The following is a 20,939-nucleotide window of genomic DNA, read 5'->3' as shown; positions in this document are numbered from 1 at the left end:
GCTCCAGGCTCTGAGCTAGCTGTCAGCACAGAGCCCGCTGTAGGGTTCGAACCCACAAACTGTGAGATCATGACCTGACCGAAGTCGGACGCTTAACCGACTGAGCCACCCAGGCGCCCCAAAAAACACTTTTAAACTTGTAAGTCAGACATCAGGGCAAGGATATGATATTTATTTATTTATTATTTAAAAATTTTTTAAATTCCTAAAATTTATTTATTTTGAGAGAGCAACAGAGAGGGAGAGAGAGAGAGACACCCAAGCGGTGCAGAGCCTGACACAGGGTTTGATCCCACAAACCATGAGATGACAACCTGAGCCGAAACCAAGAGTCAGGCACTCAACTGATTGAGCCACCCAGGCACCCCAAGATACGGTATTTAAAACAATGGACTGGGAGTGCCTGGTGACTCCCTCAGTGAAGCATGAGGCTCCTGATCTCAGGGTTGTGAGTTCAAGCCCCACAATGAGTATGGAGGTTACTTAAAAATAAAATCTTAATTAAAATAAAGCAATGGACTGGATGGGTAATTGTAGAGAACCAAGCCCGAGGGGGCTCCAGCATTCAGAAATGAGGAAGGACCCAGCAAAAGAGAATGAATGAGAAGGAATACACGATGAGGTAGAAGGAAAGGCAGTGTGGTGTGAAGCCAAATAAAGAAAATGTGTCAACAGGAAGGGAGTGATCATCAGTGCCAAGGAGCTGCTGAGAGGAAAGTAAGGTGACGACCGACAATTGACCCTTAGATTGGACAACATTGAAGTCATTGTGACCTTCACATGTGTGTTTTCAGTGGAGTAATGGGGAACAAAAGGCTGACTGAATTGGCTTCAAGAGATAGAAATAAGGAAGTAGATGTTTGTTGAATGGGTAAAGTATTGGATGAATGAAGATATGGTATCTTAGAGAGGATTCCATAATTGGTTAGGAACCAAAATAGATGAGTTATTTTGAACTCTTAGAGTCTCTGAAAAGTTTCCAAATAGAAACAAGGATGCAATTTCATGATGCAAAGCTTTTCTTAAGTGACAAGGGGATTTAGGGTTGGATTAACCAAGCAGTACAGTTATTCTAGGGAAGGTTCTGTGTGAGTTCTGTAGTGATCACATTGTATTCACTGCTGACCCAGTTCATAAAGACCTTTGTGCAGGACTTCTCAGAGGCTTCAGGGAAGAGGAGTCCTTGCAGGCACTTGAGAGTAGCATATTCAGAGACTCTTTCCAAATGCCTCTTGCTAGTGTGTGGGGTTGCTGTAAGAAGCCTATAAAGTTGGTTCTCACTTCTTTGGAGGGTGGACAGTACCATGGGAAGAGGTGAACAGGAAAAACCTGACCCTTCCAACATAGTACATTAGAAAATGCTGTATTTGGAAATATTTCTATATAAAATTTTTATACTGAAATAATAATGGAATGGGCTAAGTGGTCACCTATATCTGAGGAAGAAGTAGACTGCTGTTACCTGCCACCTGCCTAGAGTATAATTGTAATGAAGCGTGGAGAATACAGACTTTGGGTAGACCAGACCCGAGCTTTGATTTTGTGACATCACTCAGTCAGTATCTTAAAAGGCACTTTGGTATAGATCCCATGTAGAATGTGTTTTTTTCTTACTTGACTAAGAACAAATAACCCTGAGACCATATATTTTCCTTTTGCAGAATTGTCTGTGGTGAAGTCCAGGGCTTGAATTATGACATAGAACTCACCACAGAATATTTGAAGAACTTTCTGTCCTACCATGTTTCCTATAGTTTGCCAAATGCACAGGGTGCTCTTATTTGTCTGTCTGTGACTTCTGCCTGGAGTACCCCAATCCCTTCTTCCTGACATGCTGAGATCTAGGAGCACCTTCTCCTGGAAGCCTTCCTCATCCTCTCAGACACAGACCAATTCCTTCTCTGTGCTCCCCAGATCATTTTCATTCGGAATTCCATCTCCACACCTACCACACTGAACTACAGTTGTTTACCCTTCTGGCTCCCTCACCAGGCTGTGAGTTTCTTGAAGTCGGCAATTTTGTCTTCTTCCTATTTTTATTCTGTGCATCTAGAATAGTGCTTGTACATTTTGGGCATGTGATCACTGTCTTGAATGGATGTATAGGGCTTGAGAGCATTAATGAATGAATGAGTGAATGAATGCATAAAAATATCAGAAAAATGTGATCCCCCCAAAAGATGCTAATACAAGCATAAAAGTGTCAGTGACTTGACATATATGCAGAATTTGTGCCAAATCCAGATGAGATTACAAGATCATTACAGCATAATGTAGCTAAGGAAGAGCTAGTACAATCGACTACTAATATGTGTAGCACAACTTGGTGAGAACTGTGCTGATTTAAGTCAGAGTTGGGTAGTAAAGAATTGATTGGTTTCAATCTAGATTTGAGAGAGAGAGAGATTGGATTTGTAGGACACCTGAACATTTTGGTGTTTGTTATTTCTTTAAGCAAGGTATTTTTCATCTATTAAAATGTAAGGGCAAGGTACACCTTAATAAACATGTTTATCTGAAGCATGGCTTCACTGTAAAAGGAAAGAAAGAAAGGAAGGAAGGAAGGGAGGGAGGGAGGGAGGAAGGAAGAAAAGAAAAGAAAAGGAAAGAAAAGACAAGAAAAGAAAAGAAAAGAAACCAGCTGTTACACCTCTAAAATGGAAGGTACATTGAACCCATCATTTTATCCAAACATGCCTTGGTCTCCTTCATGCGTACTTTGTAAAATGATAATAGCCCTTACTCGTATTTACATTATAAAAGTGTTGTTATTGTAAATTAGATAGTATAAAATGGGTTATGATGTCTTCTCTGAAAGACATGCACTCTACACAAATGAGGTATTATTATTTAGTTTTTCCTTTTCAATCTCATTAAACGGGAATTAGATGAAAACTCGGCTTTAAGCAATATCCAGTGGGTAAATGATTATTGACTCAAGTGAAATGAAAAAAAGAAAAAAATCTTTAGCTGAAGCCTCAGCATAGCCAGTCGGTACGCAAAACAAAAATATTGTCTTTATCTGTGATGCTCATCACCGTTCTCTATCACCTCTCTGGGCTGTAATCACAAACTGAAGACAGTTAAGGCTTTCTGTTCAGTCACCTCCCGTGTTTTACAGAACATGGACATCTTGAAATGGTTGCAATTTGGAAACAATGCTTCAACTCAGCAAGCCGTGCAGCTAGTTTTGTTACTGATTTAGAGCCCTAATGAACCTTGTCAGGCCTTTGCCTCAACTCCTGGTTCTGAGGCTCAGGGAGTGCTATTAACTACAACCTTTTCAGGTCATTACTGCCACTGACTCTGTGCTCCCCATTAGCACCACCCAGGGCAGAGCTTTTCTATCTTCCTCTTGCAATACGGGGTTATGCAGAAGAAAAGGGGTTGTGGAAAGAAGATTTGGGGAATTGTGAATGTCAGGAACTTCAGTTCAAGTCACGAAGAACTGAAAGAACACACTGGGAAGATTCGGAGTAACAGAGCTGGTGGGATAGACTCGCCCATCCAGCATCACTGTGCCTGGCCTCTGTGTGGGCAGAACTGCTTCAGCCCATTTCTAATTCTTGGTCCTTGATCTTAGACTGCCCCCTGCCCGTCCCCTCATGTCCAAACCCCTTACAGTGTTCATCCATTATGCATTGGCTCACCTTCATTCCCTAGGACCGACCTTCAGCGTTGTTTATAGTGGTGGTCATCTATTTTCCACCTGACCCATTTATCTTGGCTTCTGGATTTTGTTCTCAGAGAGGCCCCCTGCTTGGATAGCTGTCTGGCCAGCTGTGGGGCCAGCTGCCTGCTCCAGATTCCAAGGTGACCAAGTATCTCTCTTCCTCCTCTGACTGGTCCCGATCCACGAGCTGTGGCAGCAGGTGAAAGATGACGATGATATAACAACTGTATCTGACCAGATTTTAACCTGGGGTGGGCTGCTCAGAGAGGTCAGGTTACATCATGCACCACAGTGAGCCTGGAGGCCAGGAAGACCATGTGGGCCTTCAAGGCCTAGTGAAGGGTTGGGGTGCAGAGGAAGAGCTGGGTGCAGAGCACAGAAGGCAGACTTGGTTTTCTCTACAGCTTTAGCCACTGCCCAGCATGGTTGCAGGACCACAGCCCCACACACTGGCCGTGCCTACCGAGAGCACTGCCATACAGTCAGCCGAGCTACAGGTGGGGAGGAAGCCTTTGTGGCGGCCCTATTTCCCCTTTGGGAAGAAAATCTAGGGATTATATATTCCATTTCTAAGGCAAACTTAAACAAATTTTGTTTAATGCTTATTTATTTTTGGGCAAGAGCGTGCGCAAGCAGGGAAGGGGCAGAGAGAGAGGGAGACACAGTGGGCGCGCTCTCCTCTCCTCCATACACACTGGGCCTTTTCTCCTCCCCCGACGCTCACTCGGTAATTCTTTCATTCATGTGGATCTGTGGTTGCTTGTCAGGTACTGGTGATTCCTACACTGGTGTCTTCAGACTTCTAGACCAAACTGCCTGCTGCTACCCTGCCAGTGTTCTCCAGACATCACAAACCAGACGTGACCCGGTCTGAACTCGCCCCTTCTCCTCCATAGCTCTTCTAGTTTGTGCTTCTGTTTTGCCGTCCTAGTGACTGACACCACTGTCCATCCAGTTGTTCAAGCCAAACATCTGAGCGGCCGTCTTGACATTCCCCCTTCAAAACTCCAATGTTCAAGCAATCACACATTTTAGTAGAGTCCACCTCCTCGTTGATATAGTTTGTACGGTTCTGAATTACTGGATCCCACTTACCTTTCCAGTGTCCTCTCTAACTCCTCTGTCTCAGCTAATGCTGAGCTAATTTTCAGTGTTGGAGGCTTGGCACACACAGTCATTTGTCACCTCCAAAATGCACATCTGCCACACCCTCCACCTTAAACAGGCTTGCCCTCTTCTTTTTCATATTTTTTAATTTTTTAATGTTTATTTATTTTTGAGAGAGAGAGAGAGAGATTGAGCACGAGCAGGGTAAGGGCAGACAGAGAGGGAAACACAGAATCCAAGGCAGGCTCCAGGCTCCAGGCTCTGAGCTGTCAGCACAGAGCCCGATGCAGGGCTGGAACTCACGAGCCATGAGATCATGACCCGAGCTGAAGTCAGACACTTAACTAATTGAGCTGCCCAGGAGCTCCTTTTTTTTTTTTTTTTTTTAAAATAACTCCTCCATGCCTTGTAAGTCCCCATATAGAAGTCACTAACTTTCTTCATTTCTAAATTTATTTCTTTATTTTGAGAGAGAGATAGCAGGCACACATGAAAGAGAGAGAGAGCGAGAGAGCAGGCACACATGAAAACTGGGGAGGGGCAAATAAAGAGGGAGAGAGAGGATCTCAAGCAGGCTCCCAGCTGTCAGCTCAGAGCCTGATGCAGGGCTGTCTCACAAACCATAAGATCACGACGTGAGCCAAAATCAAGAGTCAGTTGCTCAACCTACTGAGTTACCCAGGTAGCCCTAGAAATCACTCACTTTCAATTCTCCCAAAGTCTGGGTTAGGTGACCCTCCTAGAGCTCTTGATATACCTCTTTATCAGAGCTTCCTTTCCTATTTCTAATTTACTTCTACTAAATTCTACTATAAAGCCCCTATAAGCAGGAACCACATTTATTCTATTTGCCTTTGTATTCCTAGCCTCCAACCCAGTAGTTAGTACAAAATAGATGTTCAATGAGTGAAGGAATATAAATGTTAAAAGTATCATTGTGAAAATATAAATTTCAAATCAGAAGATACAATTCGGATTTTACTAAAGAAAGATTTATCAAGTCCCTCTAATACCAAAGGGAATTGGAGATTATCTAAAACTATTTAGAACTTATCAACATGAGAATCATGAGCAGAGAGCAGTTAATGGAGGTAGATTTCACATCTGTTCCTTGTGCGATTCTTTTCCAGAGTTCAATATCCAGATTCTCTGAGCCAAGTTTTGGGATCGTCCAAGCATTCCATCCTCCTGGATTTTCATGAATTATTGGATTCATAGCCTACTCCGTATTTGGGAAGATGGGGATTGGAATAAGGTAAGTGTTAGCTTTTCTGTTTTTCAATTTTTCAGTTCTCCTTTCTAGAGCCTTCTTCAAGAGGTGTGACTGGCTTCCGTTCTAGCCCCGCTGGCCTCACAGTGTTTGAATATCCAATGCATATGAAGTGATGCTGGGAAGTCTCTTGACTTACGCCCTTTTAAATTTTCTTTTTTGTTTCATGACTATCTACATTCTTCATCATTGTTCTATCAATTTTTTCTTAATGTGACTCTACAGAGAGAAAAGTGGGTTTTGAAAAATCAACTTGCTGCCCACTCCAGAACACCTTTTGGTCCAGGTGCACACTAGGAATGTAGGGCACAAGCAATGCAATCAAACTTCAAACACAACTCTGCTTTAGCCATACTATCTATGGACTACCCGCTCCCTCCATTCTACCCCACTGTCAATCTTCTTAGCCCTGCACGCAACTTAGTTGTTCATTTAAAACCCTTAGTATTAATAATTTATCATTTATTATCTGTCTTTACTAGAATGTAAGCTTCACTAGCACAGGGATTTTTGTTTTATTCACCACTCTATACTCAGCACATGGAACAGTAGCTGATACATGGTAGGCACTCAGTAAATATTTGTTGATTGAATGAATGACGCTTTTTAAAAAAATTCTTAAGAGACTGATGCATACCTAGATCTCTAGGTCTAATTAAGGTCGGGTTTGTAGCCCTGTCACCCTTAACGCTTTTACTGATGACTAAGGTGATAACACTGATAGTGTGATAAGCACATTTATACATGACATACCAACTAGAAAGGATAACAAATAAACTGGATGATACAATCAGGACCTCCCCCCATGCCCCCCAGCCAAATTCTGACAAAATGTAATCATGAATCACATCTAACAATATGAAGTTTCATAGGGACAAATGTAAAGTACTCAAAGATCCCACAATTCAATTGTGCAAGTACAGATTGGGGGTGAGAAGGCTTACAATAGAGCACGTAGGAAGATTTAGAGTCTCCTGTAGATTGTTAGTAGATGATGAGTCAACACGGCGTGATGTGACTTCAAAAAAATCAATCTTTTGTTATATTAATAGAAATATAGTGTTCAAGTTGGGAAGTAGTTCTCTACTACTCACTTGTGACCAGGCTACATTTGTTCCGTGTTGTGAATCCTGATCTTGAGCCTGTAAGAAAGACATTGATAAACACAAGATTATGCAAGAAGAGGAAAAGGATAAGAGATTTGGTAAAACAGTGTCATATAAAAAGTGGTTAAAGAAATGTGACATTGTGTGTGGGTGTGTGAGGATGGGGATGTTAGCTAGCATATGAAGCTACCTTCCAAAATGAGAGGGGCTATCCTGCTGAGGAGAGATTAGATTTCTTCTGAGTAACCCCAAATGACAGAGGGAGGACCCATGAGTGGAAGATGTACATTTCAACCCACCAGAATTTATCAACAATTAGACTTGCCCACCCACCAAGTAGATAACTGTTGGAGGTAGTAAGCTCCCTGACCCTGAGGCTATTCAAGCAGAATCTGGGCATTTTTGCCCCATTTGCTGCATATATTTGTGATAGAAGTTCAAACACTGGGGTGAGGGATCAGGTTCATCACAATAGCAAACACATATTGAGCGCCTACCGTATGGCAGGTACCATAATAAGTGATTAGTGTGGATTATTATGTTTAAGACTCACATCAGTCCTACCAGTTCCATCTCACAGATGAGAAAAGATAAGGCTCTGAGTGATTAAGTAATTTGCCCAAGGCCTTACAGCTTGTACCAAGCAGAGCAAGGATTTGAACTTAGGCAGTCACATCCCGGACCTTAATTATTATTCTATAAAGGACTCTGCTTCGAGAAAACCTTTCTTTCCCACCCTGAGATTCTATCACTCTAATGAAGTAATCAAACCAAGGAGCTTATTATCTCCAGTAGTAAATGATTCTATAGTAAATAGTTTCTTTCAATATAGAATGCAGGCACTGAATTCGTGTGGGTATTTGCCTCTCGTGGTGCACCATATGGAGCCCAACATAGGGCCGGGTATACAACAAGTGCTCAATAATTATTTATTAAGCAAAATGATGAGTGAATGCAACCAAACAAGATTGGCTGCATTTGAAATGACAAAATCTCAATATATTGTGCCTGAGGAAAAACAAGCCAATTTCTGGGTGGTCTGAGGAGGACGCTTGGCAAAAAGTGGTAAAAAACCATCACTTCTAGCAAAGGCCTTGAGAATTCCTGTCCAGTCATTTGGGCAATACTCATTTCAGCAAATATCTACCGAGTCCCTGTCCTGTGCTAGGTATGTGCAACGTGCTGAGGGTGCAGGGGTGAATCAGAGGGGGGAGATGGACAGGTAAGCAAATTCTTCTGATGCAATGTGACAAGTGCTATCTCAGGAGAGACAGAGAGAGAGAGAGAGAGAGAGAGCACATATGTTAAGTATTACAGAAGCACAGAACTAATTCTACTTGGTTGAAAGAGTTGCCCGGTACTTCTGTTTTAAAAGTGACTGCCATGTACTTTCTATGAGTTTCTTTGGTCTTCATAAAGACCGTGTGAGGTTGTGATCCCTTTTTTGTACAGAAGATGACATACAGTTTCACAGAGGTTAGGTGAATTCCCCAAGGTCATGCAGCTGGTAATAATAACTGTGGGCATTTACTGAGTGCTCAGGATACCTGAGGCTATGTTTTAGGCCCTATTAAGACATCTAATCCTCGGGGTGCCTGGGTGGCTTAGTCGGTTAAGCGTCTGACTTTGGCTCAGGTCATGATCTCACAGTTCGTGGGTCCGAGCCCCGTGTCGGGCTCTGTGCTGACAGCTCAGAGCCTAGAGCCTGCTTCAGATTCTGTGTCTCCCTCTCTCTCTGACCCTCCCTTGCTCACGCTCTCTCTCTCTCTCTCTCTGAAATTTAAAAAAAAAAAGACATCTAATCCTCACAACTACTCTCTGAGGCTGTGATTGCTATCACTGTCATTTTACAAAGGAGAAAACTGAGGCACAGGATTGAAATGACTTGCCTAGAGTCACATGGCTAGAAAGTGGAAAAACCAGGATTCGCATCTCTGCATTCTGGTTTCAACAGGCACACATTTACCCACAGAGCTAAATTACCTTTAACTGGTCCCCTAAAGAGCTGGAACTCACTTGGATTCTGACTCCAAGTTCAGCTCCCTTTCAAGTGACCTTGCCGTTTAGCAATATTGCATCCAAATGAAAAGAAATGGCGTGTGCCTGGATATAAGGAGAGGTTGTATAGGGCTGGCACCCTTGCAAGTGTTGGGGAGAGGTATGGTAAAATCTAGAATGTGCATTAGCTGGGTATGCAGGGGTTTTCAGGGCAGCCGAAATTTGGCTTGCTGTTTTCCAGAGCAGCACCCTGAGATCTAGGGACTATGATTTGTGACTCATAGGAACTAGCCACCAACACTTACCCTGCAGCCTTTTAAAATCTAGTTTAAATTTTTTAAGAGAAGATGACAGGATGTAAAACATTAAGAATGAAGCAAGTTAAATTCAATACCTTTATAAATAAGCGAGAAAAGGAGAAATGAAGCACATAATTGCTTAAATTGTCCAAGCCTTTTCTCTATAATAAAAATTCCTGGATTGAAAAATAGTTCAATCCAATATTATTGTGCTTTAATAATTAAGTTGAGTTGGCTCTGTGGCAAATCCGACAAAGAATTGGTTATTAACATGAATGAAGATTACCCTTCCCTCAATGATTACTACTTCAGCTAATGTGGATATGATCCATCCAATTGGATCAGACTGCATTTTAAGACATATATCTCCCATAGATTTTGGAGATTTGGCAATTTTAAAATTAGCCAGAGGATGAGATTTCTGAGGCAGGCGGAGGAGCAGAAAGGGTCAACTTTGTTCAGCATTCATTCTTTCAAAGCAGGTGGGATTTTTTTGTTTGATTTGGTTTTTAGTGTTTTGTTTGGGCACATATGGAGGCCTGGTAGATTCACCGATTATCTCAGCCTTTGTGTTTATGGATTTCTATTTTCTTGGCTTCAGGTCCTTGGAAACATTTGTTTTGATGATGGCAGGAGAGTTAGTCATGTTTTATTTTTGTTGTTCCTATTTATTTTTAAGATCCTTTCGTTCAAGTCAACTTACAAGGTATTGTGTAACCTGTATTTATGTCTCCACAAATAAAATATTCTTAGCAGTAACTTTTAATACAACTTAGAGGGATAGTTAATAATTCGATGCCCAGTTAATGCCCATCAGAATGATTCTGTAGTATGAGTAGCTAGAACAAAAGTATGCTTTGAAAAATAATGTTTGAAATTTATAATTGGATTTGGCATTTAATGTGAAATTTCAAGTTTCACAGATCAATTAATTTTGAGTTGCCATGCAGACAAATTCTTATAAACATATTTTCCTTTTCATCACCAAGTCAATAAAAGTTGGAAACCTCTTTTCTCACACATTCCGTTCTTTAAGCCTGAAGGTAAATTGCCTTTAAAAACCACATCCCAAACAAACAGTTTTTCATAAAGTTATGAGTAAACGAATAGAGTGGGCTCTACTGGCATTTGGGATGCACATCTAATTAGAACTCTCAGTATTTCAGACATATAATTTACTAACGTTGAGGTTTTTAATTCTTAACTTGGAGTCCACTGGGATGAAACAAGTGACCCTTGTTGGAAATACGTCAAGAATCAACTTTCTCAGGTTTAGCTCTAGCCTGTTGGTCACCAAATCAAAAGCTGTTGGTTCCCAGGGCTAAAGACGTCCAAACTTTCTAAAGTTTGTTAAAAGATCAAGGCAGAAAGCCAGCCCTGCTTTGCTGCTGTGAAGAACAGAGCTCTTCCCATCTTCTCCTTGATGCTTCTTAGTCTGTGTCTCCATCTCAACCGGCTCCAGCTTTACTGTAATATGAAGCATGCTGCACCCCTGCACATCCTCCATTGGACGGGGGAGACAGAGAACCCTGTCTTTACAATGAGACATGAATATCATCTTTTGAACTGACCTGACATGCTTTCTAGTACAAAGCTCCATGCTAGGCACTAAGGACAGCTATGAATGCTCTCACTCACCAATGTTCATAACTTAAAAATGTTAACACAAGATTCGCAATGCACTTGATGACTGTGTGACCTTGAGGGAAAAACTTAACCTCTCTCCGAAATAACTATTTCAAAGGGTTATTGTGGTCAATAATTGAGACTATGCCACATTTACCAATGATTTTGCTTTAACGTCTACATTTAGAACAAAATGTTACTTTAATGATACTCTGTTAACTGTGTTTCATAATGGAGCTGAGTATGGTTTCTTTAGGAGAAAATTACATGTGAACAAAAGAAAGAAGGAACAGAGGATAAATGAGACCTCTTTCTTTCAGAATAAATGAAGGGTTACTTATCTGATTACAGATCATTCAGATGATATAATGATTATTAGATGTCTGTAGGTAATTATGAAACATGCAAGTTTTTATAAGTTGGTTTTAAATAATTTTACTGATCTTTAAGAACTCATTTCCCCATAATTGAAGAGCAAACCTTGCAGTACACCATATTAACTATTAATATGCTAAAATTACCCATTAACTATCTTTCTCCTTAATTGCATCTACTACCATGGCCCTACATTTATTTTAGCAATATAAAAGGAGTGATCTCAACTTCTCTGCTTTCTCTACATTCTAGAAAGGAGAGAAGAGCATTCCTCCCACCCACTTACCTATGAAAAAAAAAGGACTCTCAGAGGCTGCCAGGAACTAACACTGTAGTAAAATTACAAGAAAATTTGGTTAAGAAACCTTTTCTCATCTGCAAGTTACTTCACTGAAACCTGAGGTGCTACATTTCACACAAAGGTGACTTTGGAGGAGAAAATTTGTGCCAAACTGGATCCGTTGTTTTTGCGTTATGTAAGAAGGAGAAAAAAAATGAACTGTTTACTCCTAAGCCATAAATTTAAGATTATCCTATTATACCAAATGACAGAAATTCCACACCTCAAACCTTAGGGTTATATTTTTATGAACTATTATCTCTATCCATTCAAAACTAAATATAATTAAATATGAAATAATTTGTTTTGCCCAGTAATATTTAAAATATACAAAGTTATTTTATTCACTATGTCAGAAGTGAATTCTAGTTGTACTGTGAAAATGGTATTGCTATATAAAAGATTTTTCTTTTTAAATAGCTTTTTCCTGATAAAGAATATATGTGCAGTATAAAAATTATAGAATATACAAAGTGAAAAGAAGAAAATAAAAATCACCAATTCACTCATAATTCTATCATCCAGAAATAATCACCATTAACATTTTCTTGTATTTTTTAAATAATCGATGTTTATACATACACACACACCTCAAAATACCCATTATATATAAATGCATATTAGTGCTTTATTATAGAAAATTTAAAACATAAACAAAAGTAGACAGAGAGCATAATGAACCCCATGTACTCATCAACCCATGATGGCCAACCCATCAATATCCTCTTCTTCCTCCGTACTCATTTTATTTAAAATTTTTTTTAATGTTTTACTTATTTTTGAGAGAGCCAGAGAGAGAATGAGCAGGGGAGGAGCAAAGAGAGAAGGAGACACAGAATCCAAAACAGGCTCCAGGCTCTGAGCTGTCTGCACAGAGCCCAAGTCAGGTCTCAAACTTGTGAACCATGAGATCATGACCTGAGCCAAAATTTGATGCTTAATTGACTGAGCCACCCAGGCGCCCCTCTACTCATTTTATTTTAAAGCAAATTCCAGAAATTATATCATCTTAACCAAAAATATTTCAATTTGGAGCTTCAAAAGAAAAGTTTTTTTAACATAACCATTATGACACCTAAACTAATTAAAAATATTTTAATAATATGAACTAGTGTTCAAATTTCCAATTGTCTCATAAATGTTATAATTTATTTATATAAATATATATATAATGTGTTTGAAGCAGAATCCAAATAAGGTCCACATACTGAGACTGGTTGATAGGTCTGTTAAATCTTTTAAAATACATACGCACTTCCACTCTAATATTTTTTCCCTTGCAACTTATTGTTGAAGAAACCAAACTGTCCTGTAGAACTTCCTACAGCTTGGAATTTTCACGTTCCCTCCCCATAGTATAGTTTAACATCTCTTCTGTCTTGTGTATTTCCTACAATTATCGACAGGCTTTATCAGATTCAGTGTTTTGGTTTTTGTGGTGTTGATTTTTGTTGTTTGGGGGTTTTTTTTGCAAGATTGCGTCATAGGTAGTTTTGTGTTTTGCCATTAGGAGGTGCACACTGTGTAATACTCTCTTCTTTTACATTACCTAGATTCATTAGTATATTAAGAATTGCAAAATAGTAGTATTTTAATCTTATTATTCCTTGAGTTGATTTTCTGGCACGTGCCCACGGTGGTCAATCACGTATTGGTTTAATTTTGCTTTTGGTGTTGTTGTTTTTATTTTTTTAATGTCTATTTATTTTTGAGAGGGGGGAGGGGCAGAGAGGTGGGGACAGAGGATCTGAAGCAGCATCTGTGCTGACAGCAGAGAGCCCAACTTGGGGCTTGAACTCAGGAACTGTGAGATGATGCCCTGAGACAAAGCAGGCACAACTGACTGAGCCATCAGGTGCCCCTATTGTCATTTTTAATTATCATTTGCATTCATTAATTAAAACATATCCAATGTGTCTTAATACATCTTATTTATTACTCTTATTAATGCTTAAGTTATCCCTATTTGGCTTGTAGTAGCATCTTCAAATTAGCTCCTGACTTCTTCCAACATAAATGACCCTAGTAGTCTTTGACAGTGTCTTTGTTATTTGGTATAAGATGGTCTAAGCTCATCTTGTATAGTTCTATGTGGGAAAAATCTATTTTTTAAAAATCTATATTTAAGACTTGAGTATGTATAAATATAATACCAAACCATAGGACAGAAGCTATTTATATAACAAAGACTGGAAACAACCCAAATGTCCATTAATAGAGGACTAGTTGAACAAAGTATGGTGCATCCACGCAATGGAGTCCTGTGCGGTTATAAAAGTGAATTAGGGACTTTTACATATACTTACTTATCAATCTATATTGATCTCTAGGATACATTGTAAGTAGATAGCAAGGAGGAGAAAAGTGAACCTACCATTTATGTAAAAATGGATATAAATATATATTTACATACATAGATACACATATATACACACATACACATGTGGAAGGATAGATATCACAAAGTAATAGTTACCTGTAAAAGGGGGAAAGGAATGAAGTAGAAGGGATGGTGAAAGAATCTAGACTTGTCTACCTTGAGACCCGACTTTGGAATTATGTAAATATCTACATAACTATAAAAATACTAATTTAAAAAATCCAATTCCTAATTTTTTAAAAAAGCCTAATTTTGTATCCAATTGGTGGCAGAGAAATTATTTTGAATAATTTTAAGACACAGCAATCTGACTACGTATCCCTAACAGGATATTTCCAAAGGACAAAAAAAACTGCAAAAACACTTTTTAAACCATTTTTGGTAATCATATGGTTGGTGGTAGTGTTGATATTGCTTTTCTGGGCAAGAAGGGATCAGCAAATATTAATTACAGGATCTTCTAACTCTATCATGTTCGGTGTCCTTGAGAATCAGGATTCACAGCATGGGAGGAAGGAAATCGAGATGTAAAAGAGCAGAGGTCAGGTAAAAACCCTGTAGTTCTGAATTTGAATTAGAAGTTAGTGATATAAGGGGCACCTGGCTCAGTCAGTGGAACATGGGGCTCTTGATCTTGAGGTTGTGAGTTCAAGCCCCATGTTGGGCATAGCAATTACTTTTTAAAAATTATTTAAAAAAAGAGATGTTAGCGATATAAATTTATGACACATATGTATGTGTTTACATGTATTTCTTACCTCTGTTCACTGAAAAGACCTAATAGTGCTTAAGCCAATAGCAATGAGCACCCTTGGTATCTATATTAATCTGGCTGAGGCAGGAAAAAAGTCTATAGACATATACATATATATCAACAAATATATATATATATATCATATATACATCACAACATATGAATATACATGATAGATATACATATTCATATATTCATATATTTTATGTAATGTATATAATCAGTTATTTATCTCTTCTATTACAGGACATTTAGATTGTTTCCAGTTCTTTACAGTTATACATGATACTGCAACAAAGCACTTGTGCACATCTTATTTTTCTAGTACAAATTCCCGTAAGTGGAATTACCCGGACAGAGAGAAGGAACATATTTAAGCTCTTGATTAGTATTGTCCAATCGCCTCTAGAAAGGTTATACCAGGTCACACACCAAGCGGCAGTGTGGGAGAGTGACTCCTTCATCCCCTTAATAGTTATTGACATTTTAGACATTTATATTCACGTTTCTGCCAATATGATCTAAGTCAGGTAGAGTCACTCCTTTCTTTTTGTTTTTTCTTCTTGGATTTTCTTATAAAGAGGCTTTACAAATTAAGAATACCACATGGAAAAATTACACTGATGAAACATTTTCGTTTTTACATTATGAATTAACAACTATAAATCAACAAGGATTAGAATGGTCTTATCAAACTAAGTGTATTACTTATAATTTATGGGTGAACCTGCTAACCCTTTAGTTGCAAACATATCACAGATGTATTGATATTAATTTTTATAGCTTTTTGGTAATTTGGCAGCTCCTTTTGAAATCCCTGGGTTTTTCATTATAATCCTACCTTTGCAGAGCTCATTATATATATGGAACTATTTCCCAGACATAGTTTACAAAGTCCACTAACTTTGCATTTTTCTTATGTGTCTATTCCATATACCATTCCATGTGAATATCATGAAATAAAAAAATAGATTATAGATAAAATTCATAGACTGTTAAAGCTGGAGGGATCTTAAAGATCATCCATTTGTCTAGCCTCTTTATTTTATACTTTGGGAGGCTAAAGCAAAGGACAGTTACACAACCCTCTGAGGTTGTACAGCTAATTTGTGACAGTGTGAGATAAAAATCCCAATCTGACTCAATAGAGTGTCCTTTCCATGTGGCTTCCTGGTATTAGCAAAACTGGAAGACAATATGTAAAAACATAAAAATAATTGTTGTATTAGGAAAATGAGGTTTGGGGTATTTTCCTTTGAAATTCTGTTGTCATGCTACCTTTTCAATAAAAAACTATAGAAAATAAATCTACAACTACATTATAAAATCAGGTAAGGGGCTACTGGATGGCTCATTGGTTAAGCATCTGACTTTGGCTCATGTCATGATCTCACGGTTTATCGGTTTGAACCCCACATTGGGATCTCTGCTGTCAGTGTGGAGCCCTCTTTGGATCCTCTGTCTCCCTCTCTCTCTGTCCCTTCTGCACTCATTCTCATTCTCTCTCTCTCTCTTTCTCAATAAATAAATAAACATTTCAAAATAAAATCAAATCAGGTAAAAGAGCACTTCTGTTACTCAAAAGCTAGAAGTAAATTACTCTAATGGAGATTTGTAGATATTTATACCATGATCAACACCATCACCATAATTATTTCTTTCTAATTAACCCTTCTTTAAATGCAAAAAAAAAAAAAATGTGGAAGGAGTAATACATTATCCAAGGGGCTAGGGACTCATCAGTTGTTTTTCTCCCAGCAGAAGAGCGTAAAGGTAGCATATATAGCACTGAAAAGGAAAGGCAGATACTGAAAAGAGAGATGAAGGGACCCCAAAGGCAACTTAGAGCAGAGTTTTACCCCAAATCAACTAGAATGCATTTACAGAACAGTTCATTTGAAGTCCAAGGCTCTTACAAGGGGCCCTTTAATTTTTATCGTGTTTCCAGAGGACCTATTAGGAAATGAGGAAGGGTACTCTTCTCAGGCCATGGACACAGACCATCTGTGTCTGCCCAAGAAGTCCAATACACCATGGCCACCTGCCTGTCCACGCAGCCGTGGTGGAAGTGGGCAAACAAGCCTCAGCAGACGTTCTGTTTACTGTCCCTGGAAACAGGCCTTTTGCCATGGAAAACTTTCTCATTGTACCCACAGGTACAGGACACACATTGCACAATACGAATGATCTTATTCAGACTTCTCGCCAACCTGTGTACATGGTGTGCTTCAGGACTAGGGCTGAGTGCCATTTCTGAGGTGTCATGCCACTCTTTATTCAGGGACAAAGTCTAAAGGGGGCCTGCAGGAACATCGTCACGCCTTCCTTCCCCTAGAACCCCCTCTGGTCGCTGATGCCTGAAGTCTTCAGGCTTTATGCTTTTGGCTTCTCTCTGGACCATGTACTCTCTGATTTCCAGTAATTTATTTCTCACTTTTTGTTGTTACGAAAGGAACAGAAGCACATGGTAAAAAATGAAATAGTGCAAAGGGGTATTCTGTGAAAGGTGCACCTCCTCCTATCCTGAGCCCCGGGGCCCCTGCCCAGGAGTAACCACCGCCTGTCTGTTCACCACCAGAAAACACGGTGGGGAACCTTCTCTGTGGCAACCGGTCCTCTGGGCACTTAGGGCTGAGTAACAAACGGACAGATAAGATCTCTGCCTTCTGGTAGGAGTTGATGGACCGGAAGGAAGATACATAAGCCAAGTAGCCTTTTGTATGTCAGAAGGCAGTAAATGCTACAAACAGAAACAAGCAGAAATCCGGGGAGAGTGAGCAGGGCCACTGAGGTGATCCTTGAACACAGCACTGAAAGAAGAGAGAGTCGGTGCTATTGTGGGGAAAGAACTTTCCAGACAGAGAGAAAGCACATCCAAGTCCCTTTGGCATGCTGTGGAGACAGAGATTTAAAGACACTTTTTACATTTTTGTTTACAAAACACTTGTAAAGTGTCTACCCCAGGCCAGGCATTCTTATGCGTCCTTTATATCTGCTCACTCTCTTAATCCTTACAACAGGCCCAGTCATCCTTATCATCCCACTGCAAAGGCAAACGTGGGGCCCAGAGATGTTAGGAAAGTCGCCCCAAAGCACAAATCAGTGAGTAGTCAGACCTAGACCCTCACAGAGGCTCCGGGGCTCTGGAGTCCGTGCCTTAACACACAGTAGGGCAGGTGATACTGGAGAGCCGTGGGGCCGTCCTGAGGGCAACATGGGAGCCTTGAGAGAGGAAACTTCACTCCTTCAGAACGGACACATTTACACGTTTATGTTTATGGATATGTGAATGCGTGTGTGTGCCCTTCAGGTGTGTGCCCTCTTAGTGAATAGCTTAATGGTAAAGTGCAAAACAATTTTAATTGATGGGAAGGAGAGAAAGGTTTGTTATTATGTATGCTCTAGTTAAAGATGATTGCCTATTGAATAATATTTTGGGCATGAGTGATCTCTTCTAATTTTTTAAAGTTTATTTATTTATTTATTGAGAGAGAGAGAGAGAGAGAGAGAGAGTGTGTGTGTGTGTGTGTGTGTGTGTGTGTGTGTGTGAGCAGGAGAGGGCCGGAGGGTGGGGAGAGAATCCCAAGCAGGCTCCCCACTGTCAGCGCAGAGCCGGACATGGGGCTTGAACCCATGAACTATGAGATCATGACCCGAGCCGAAATCAAGAGTCGGATGCTCAACTGACAGGATCACCCAGGCGCGCCAGTCTTCTAATTTTTTAAGGTTTACTTATTTATTCTGAGAGAGACAGAGACAGCGTGAGTGGGGGAGGGGCAGATAGAGGGAGAGAGAAATGCAAGCAGGCTCCAAGCTGCCAGTGCAGAGCCAGACGCAGGGCTCAAACCCACAAACCCATGAGATCATTTCCTGAGCTGAAACCAAGAGTCAGAAGCTTATCCGACTGAGCCACCCAGGTGCCCCTGATCTCTTCTAACTTTAAAGTCTTACAAAAACTTCTCTATTCCGAGATTCTGACATACTTGTTTGTTTGATTAGTGTCTCCTTTGGACAACAAATCAACTTTTTTTTTTAAACAAATCAGTAGTTTCTTATATTTTCACAATGTTGAATAACCATTGCCTGTATCTAATTCCAGAACCTTCCCATCACTCCAGAAAGAAACCTCATACCTGTTAGCAGGCACTCTCGATTCTCCCCGCCCTGCAGCCCTTGAAAATCACTAATCTAGTTTCTGTCTCTATGTATTTTCCCACTGTGGGCATTTGAGATAAATGGAATTATGCAGTATGTGGCCTTCTTTTTCTCAGCATAATGTTTCAGGATCCCATGCTTGTAGTATGTGTCAGCCCTGCGTTCCCTTTTAGGGCTGAATCAAGGTTCATTGTCTGCATATGCTACATTTTCTTTACTGATTCATCTGTTGGTGGACATTTGAGTTGCTTCTACTTCTTGGCCTTTTTGTTTTCTTGTTTTTTTTTAAATTTTTTTTTTAATTTATTTTTGAGAGACAGAGAGAGAAACAGCGTGAGCAGGGCAGGGTCAGAGAGAGGGAGATACAGAATCCGAAGCACACTCCACGCTCTGAGCTGGCAGTCAGCACAGAGCCCGACGCGGGGCTCGAACCCACGAACCGTGAGATCATGACCTGAGCCAAAGTCGGACACTCAACCGGCTGAGCCACCCAGGTGCCCCACTTCTTGGCCTTTTTGAATAATTCTGCTATGTGGATTTGTGTACAATTCTTTGAGCCGATATGTTTTAGAACTCTCTTGGGGATACCGAGTGGGATTGTTGGGTTGTATGGTAACAATGTTTAACTTATCAAATCAACTTTTGAACACAGTGTGGCACCTCACTATTTATAAGGGAAATAATATAAGAACAAATGGTTGCATTAGCAAATGCCCTATCCTGTCCTATTTCTACGAGAAGGTAGCAGATGAGGGGTGGTGCTTACTTCTTGGGGTTTACTGTGTCAGTACCTGGAAGTCATTGGCATTCAGTGGATCTGTTCTCCAGGCAGATCCCACTTATTGTGGGCAGGATAGAGAGCCACCATGAGGAAGTTGCCCTTGAAGTAAATGGAGGGATCAGGCTTGAGCAGCCCAGTCTCTCCAGGTAACCCTTAGTAGCCCCGTAGTGCTATTAGAGTCAGTCTGGAAAAGCAAAGGTTTTGAGAAGACAACACTGCTCTCTAAGAATAATATTAATGATAATACTGGAAGCGCCAACTTCTTAGCATTCACTACATGCCTAGCATAATGCTAGATGCTTTACAGCCTTTTTCTAGACCTATAGTTTACCAATAGCCATTGAAATGTGGCTAGTTTGAGTTGAAATAAACTGTACATGTAAAATATACATTAGGTTTCAAAGACTCGGCACAAAAAAGAGACTGTAAAATATCTCACTAATTGTTTTCGCATGTTGAAATGATATTTTGGATATGTTAAGTAAAATAGATGACTAAAATTAATTTCACCTGTGTATTTTTACTTTTCTTAATGGGCCTACCAGAAAATTTTCAATTACATATGTAACCCATATTTGTAGAGTCAAATTATATTTCTATTGGACAGCACTTGTTCTAGACTATTCTTCACAGTAATTTGATCGGCTGGATGGTATTATCATCTTCACATTATGGGTGAGGAAATTGAGGTTCAGAGAGCTTAAGTAAATTGCCAGTGATCATACCGCTGTGGTTTAAGCACCACTCTGACTGTCTCCAAGCCTGAAAGTGTACCCATTACTTTGTGCTGTCTGTCCATGGCCCCAAAATATAAGCCCTATGATAGAGAAAATGGTTATGATCATTAGCTATGGCAAAAAGTTATTTTCACATCTCCTCATAGGGCTCAAGAAAAAATTGTCCATATCATTCCGCAAAGTAGAATTTAGGTTATAGTTGGGGGAAATTGCTTATGGGAAAGTTTCTTAAATGCTAACTCTTTGTTTGGAGTGGTTGGGGACTTACTCACCAAGGACAGAAGGTAGATGAAACTACTTCCGAGGTTACTGCTGCCATAACCCTCAGAGTGAGATGG

At 39.9% G+C, this 20,939-nt stretch overlaps 1 protein-coding gene across 1 annotated transcript in view; it reads left to right on the top strand.

Moving 5' to 3' along the window:
* Nucleotides 1-5,936: 5,936 nt before the first annotated feature.
* Nucleotides 5,937-20,939, top strand: part of MKLN1 (muskelin 1) — a 331,507-nt gene continuing 316,504 nt past the window's right edge. The window contains exon 1 of the mRNA XM_077770721.1: nucleotides 5,937-6,035. Coding sequence (XP_077626847.1) covers nucleotides 5,979-6,035 — 57 coding nt within the window. The 5' untranslated portion in view covers nucleotides 5,937-5,978. The remainder of the gene's footprint in view (nucleotides 6,036-20,939) is intronic.

This window comes from Crocuta crocuta, unplaced genomic scaffold, assembly GCF_008692635.1.
Source record: "Crocuta crocuta isolate KB4526 unplaced genomic scaffold, BGI_CrCroc_1.0 scaffold266, whole genome shotgun sequence".
Lineage (NCBI taxonomy): Eukaryota > Metazoa > Chordata > Mammalia > Carnivora > Hyaenidae > Crocuta > Crocuta crocuta.
This window is presented reverse-complemented; position numbering and strand designations above follow the sequence as displayed.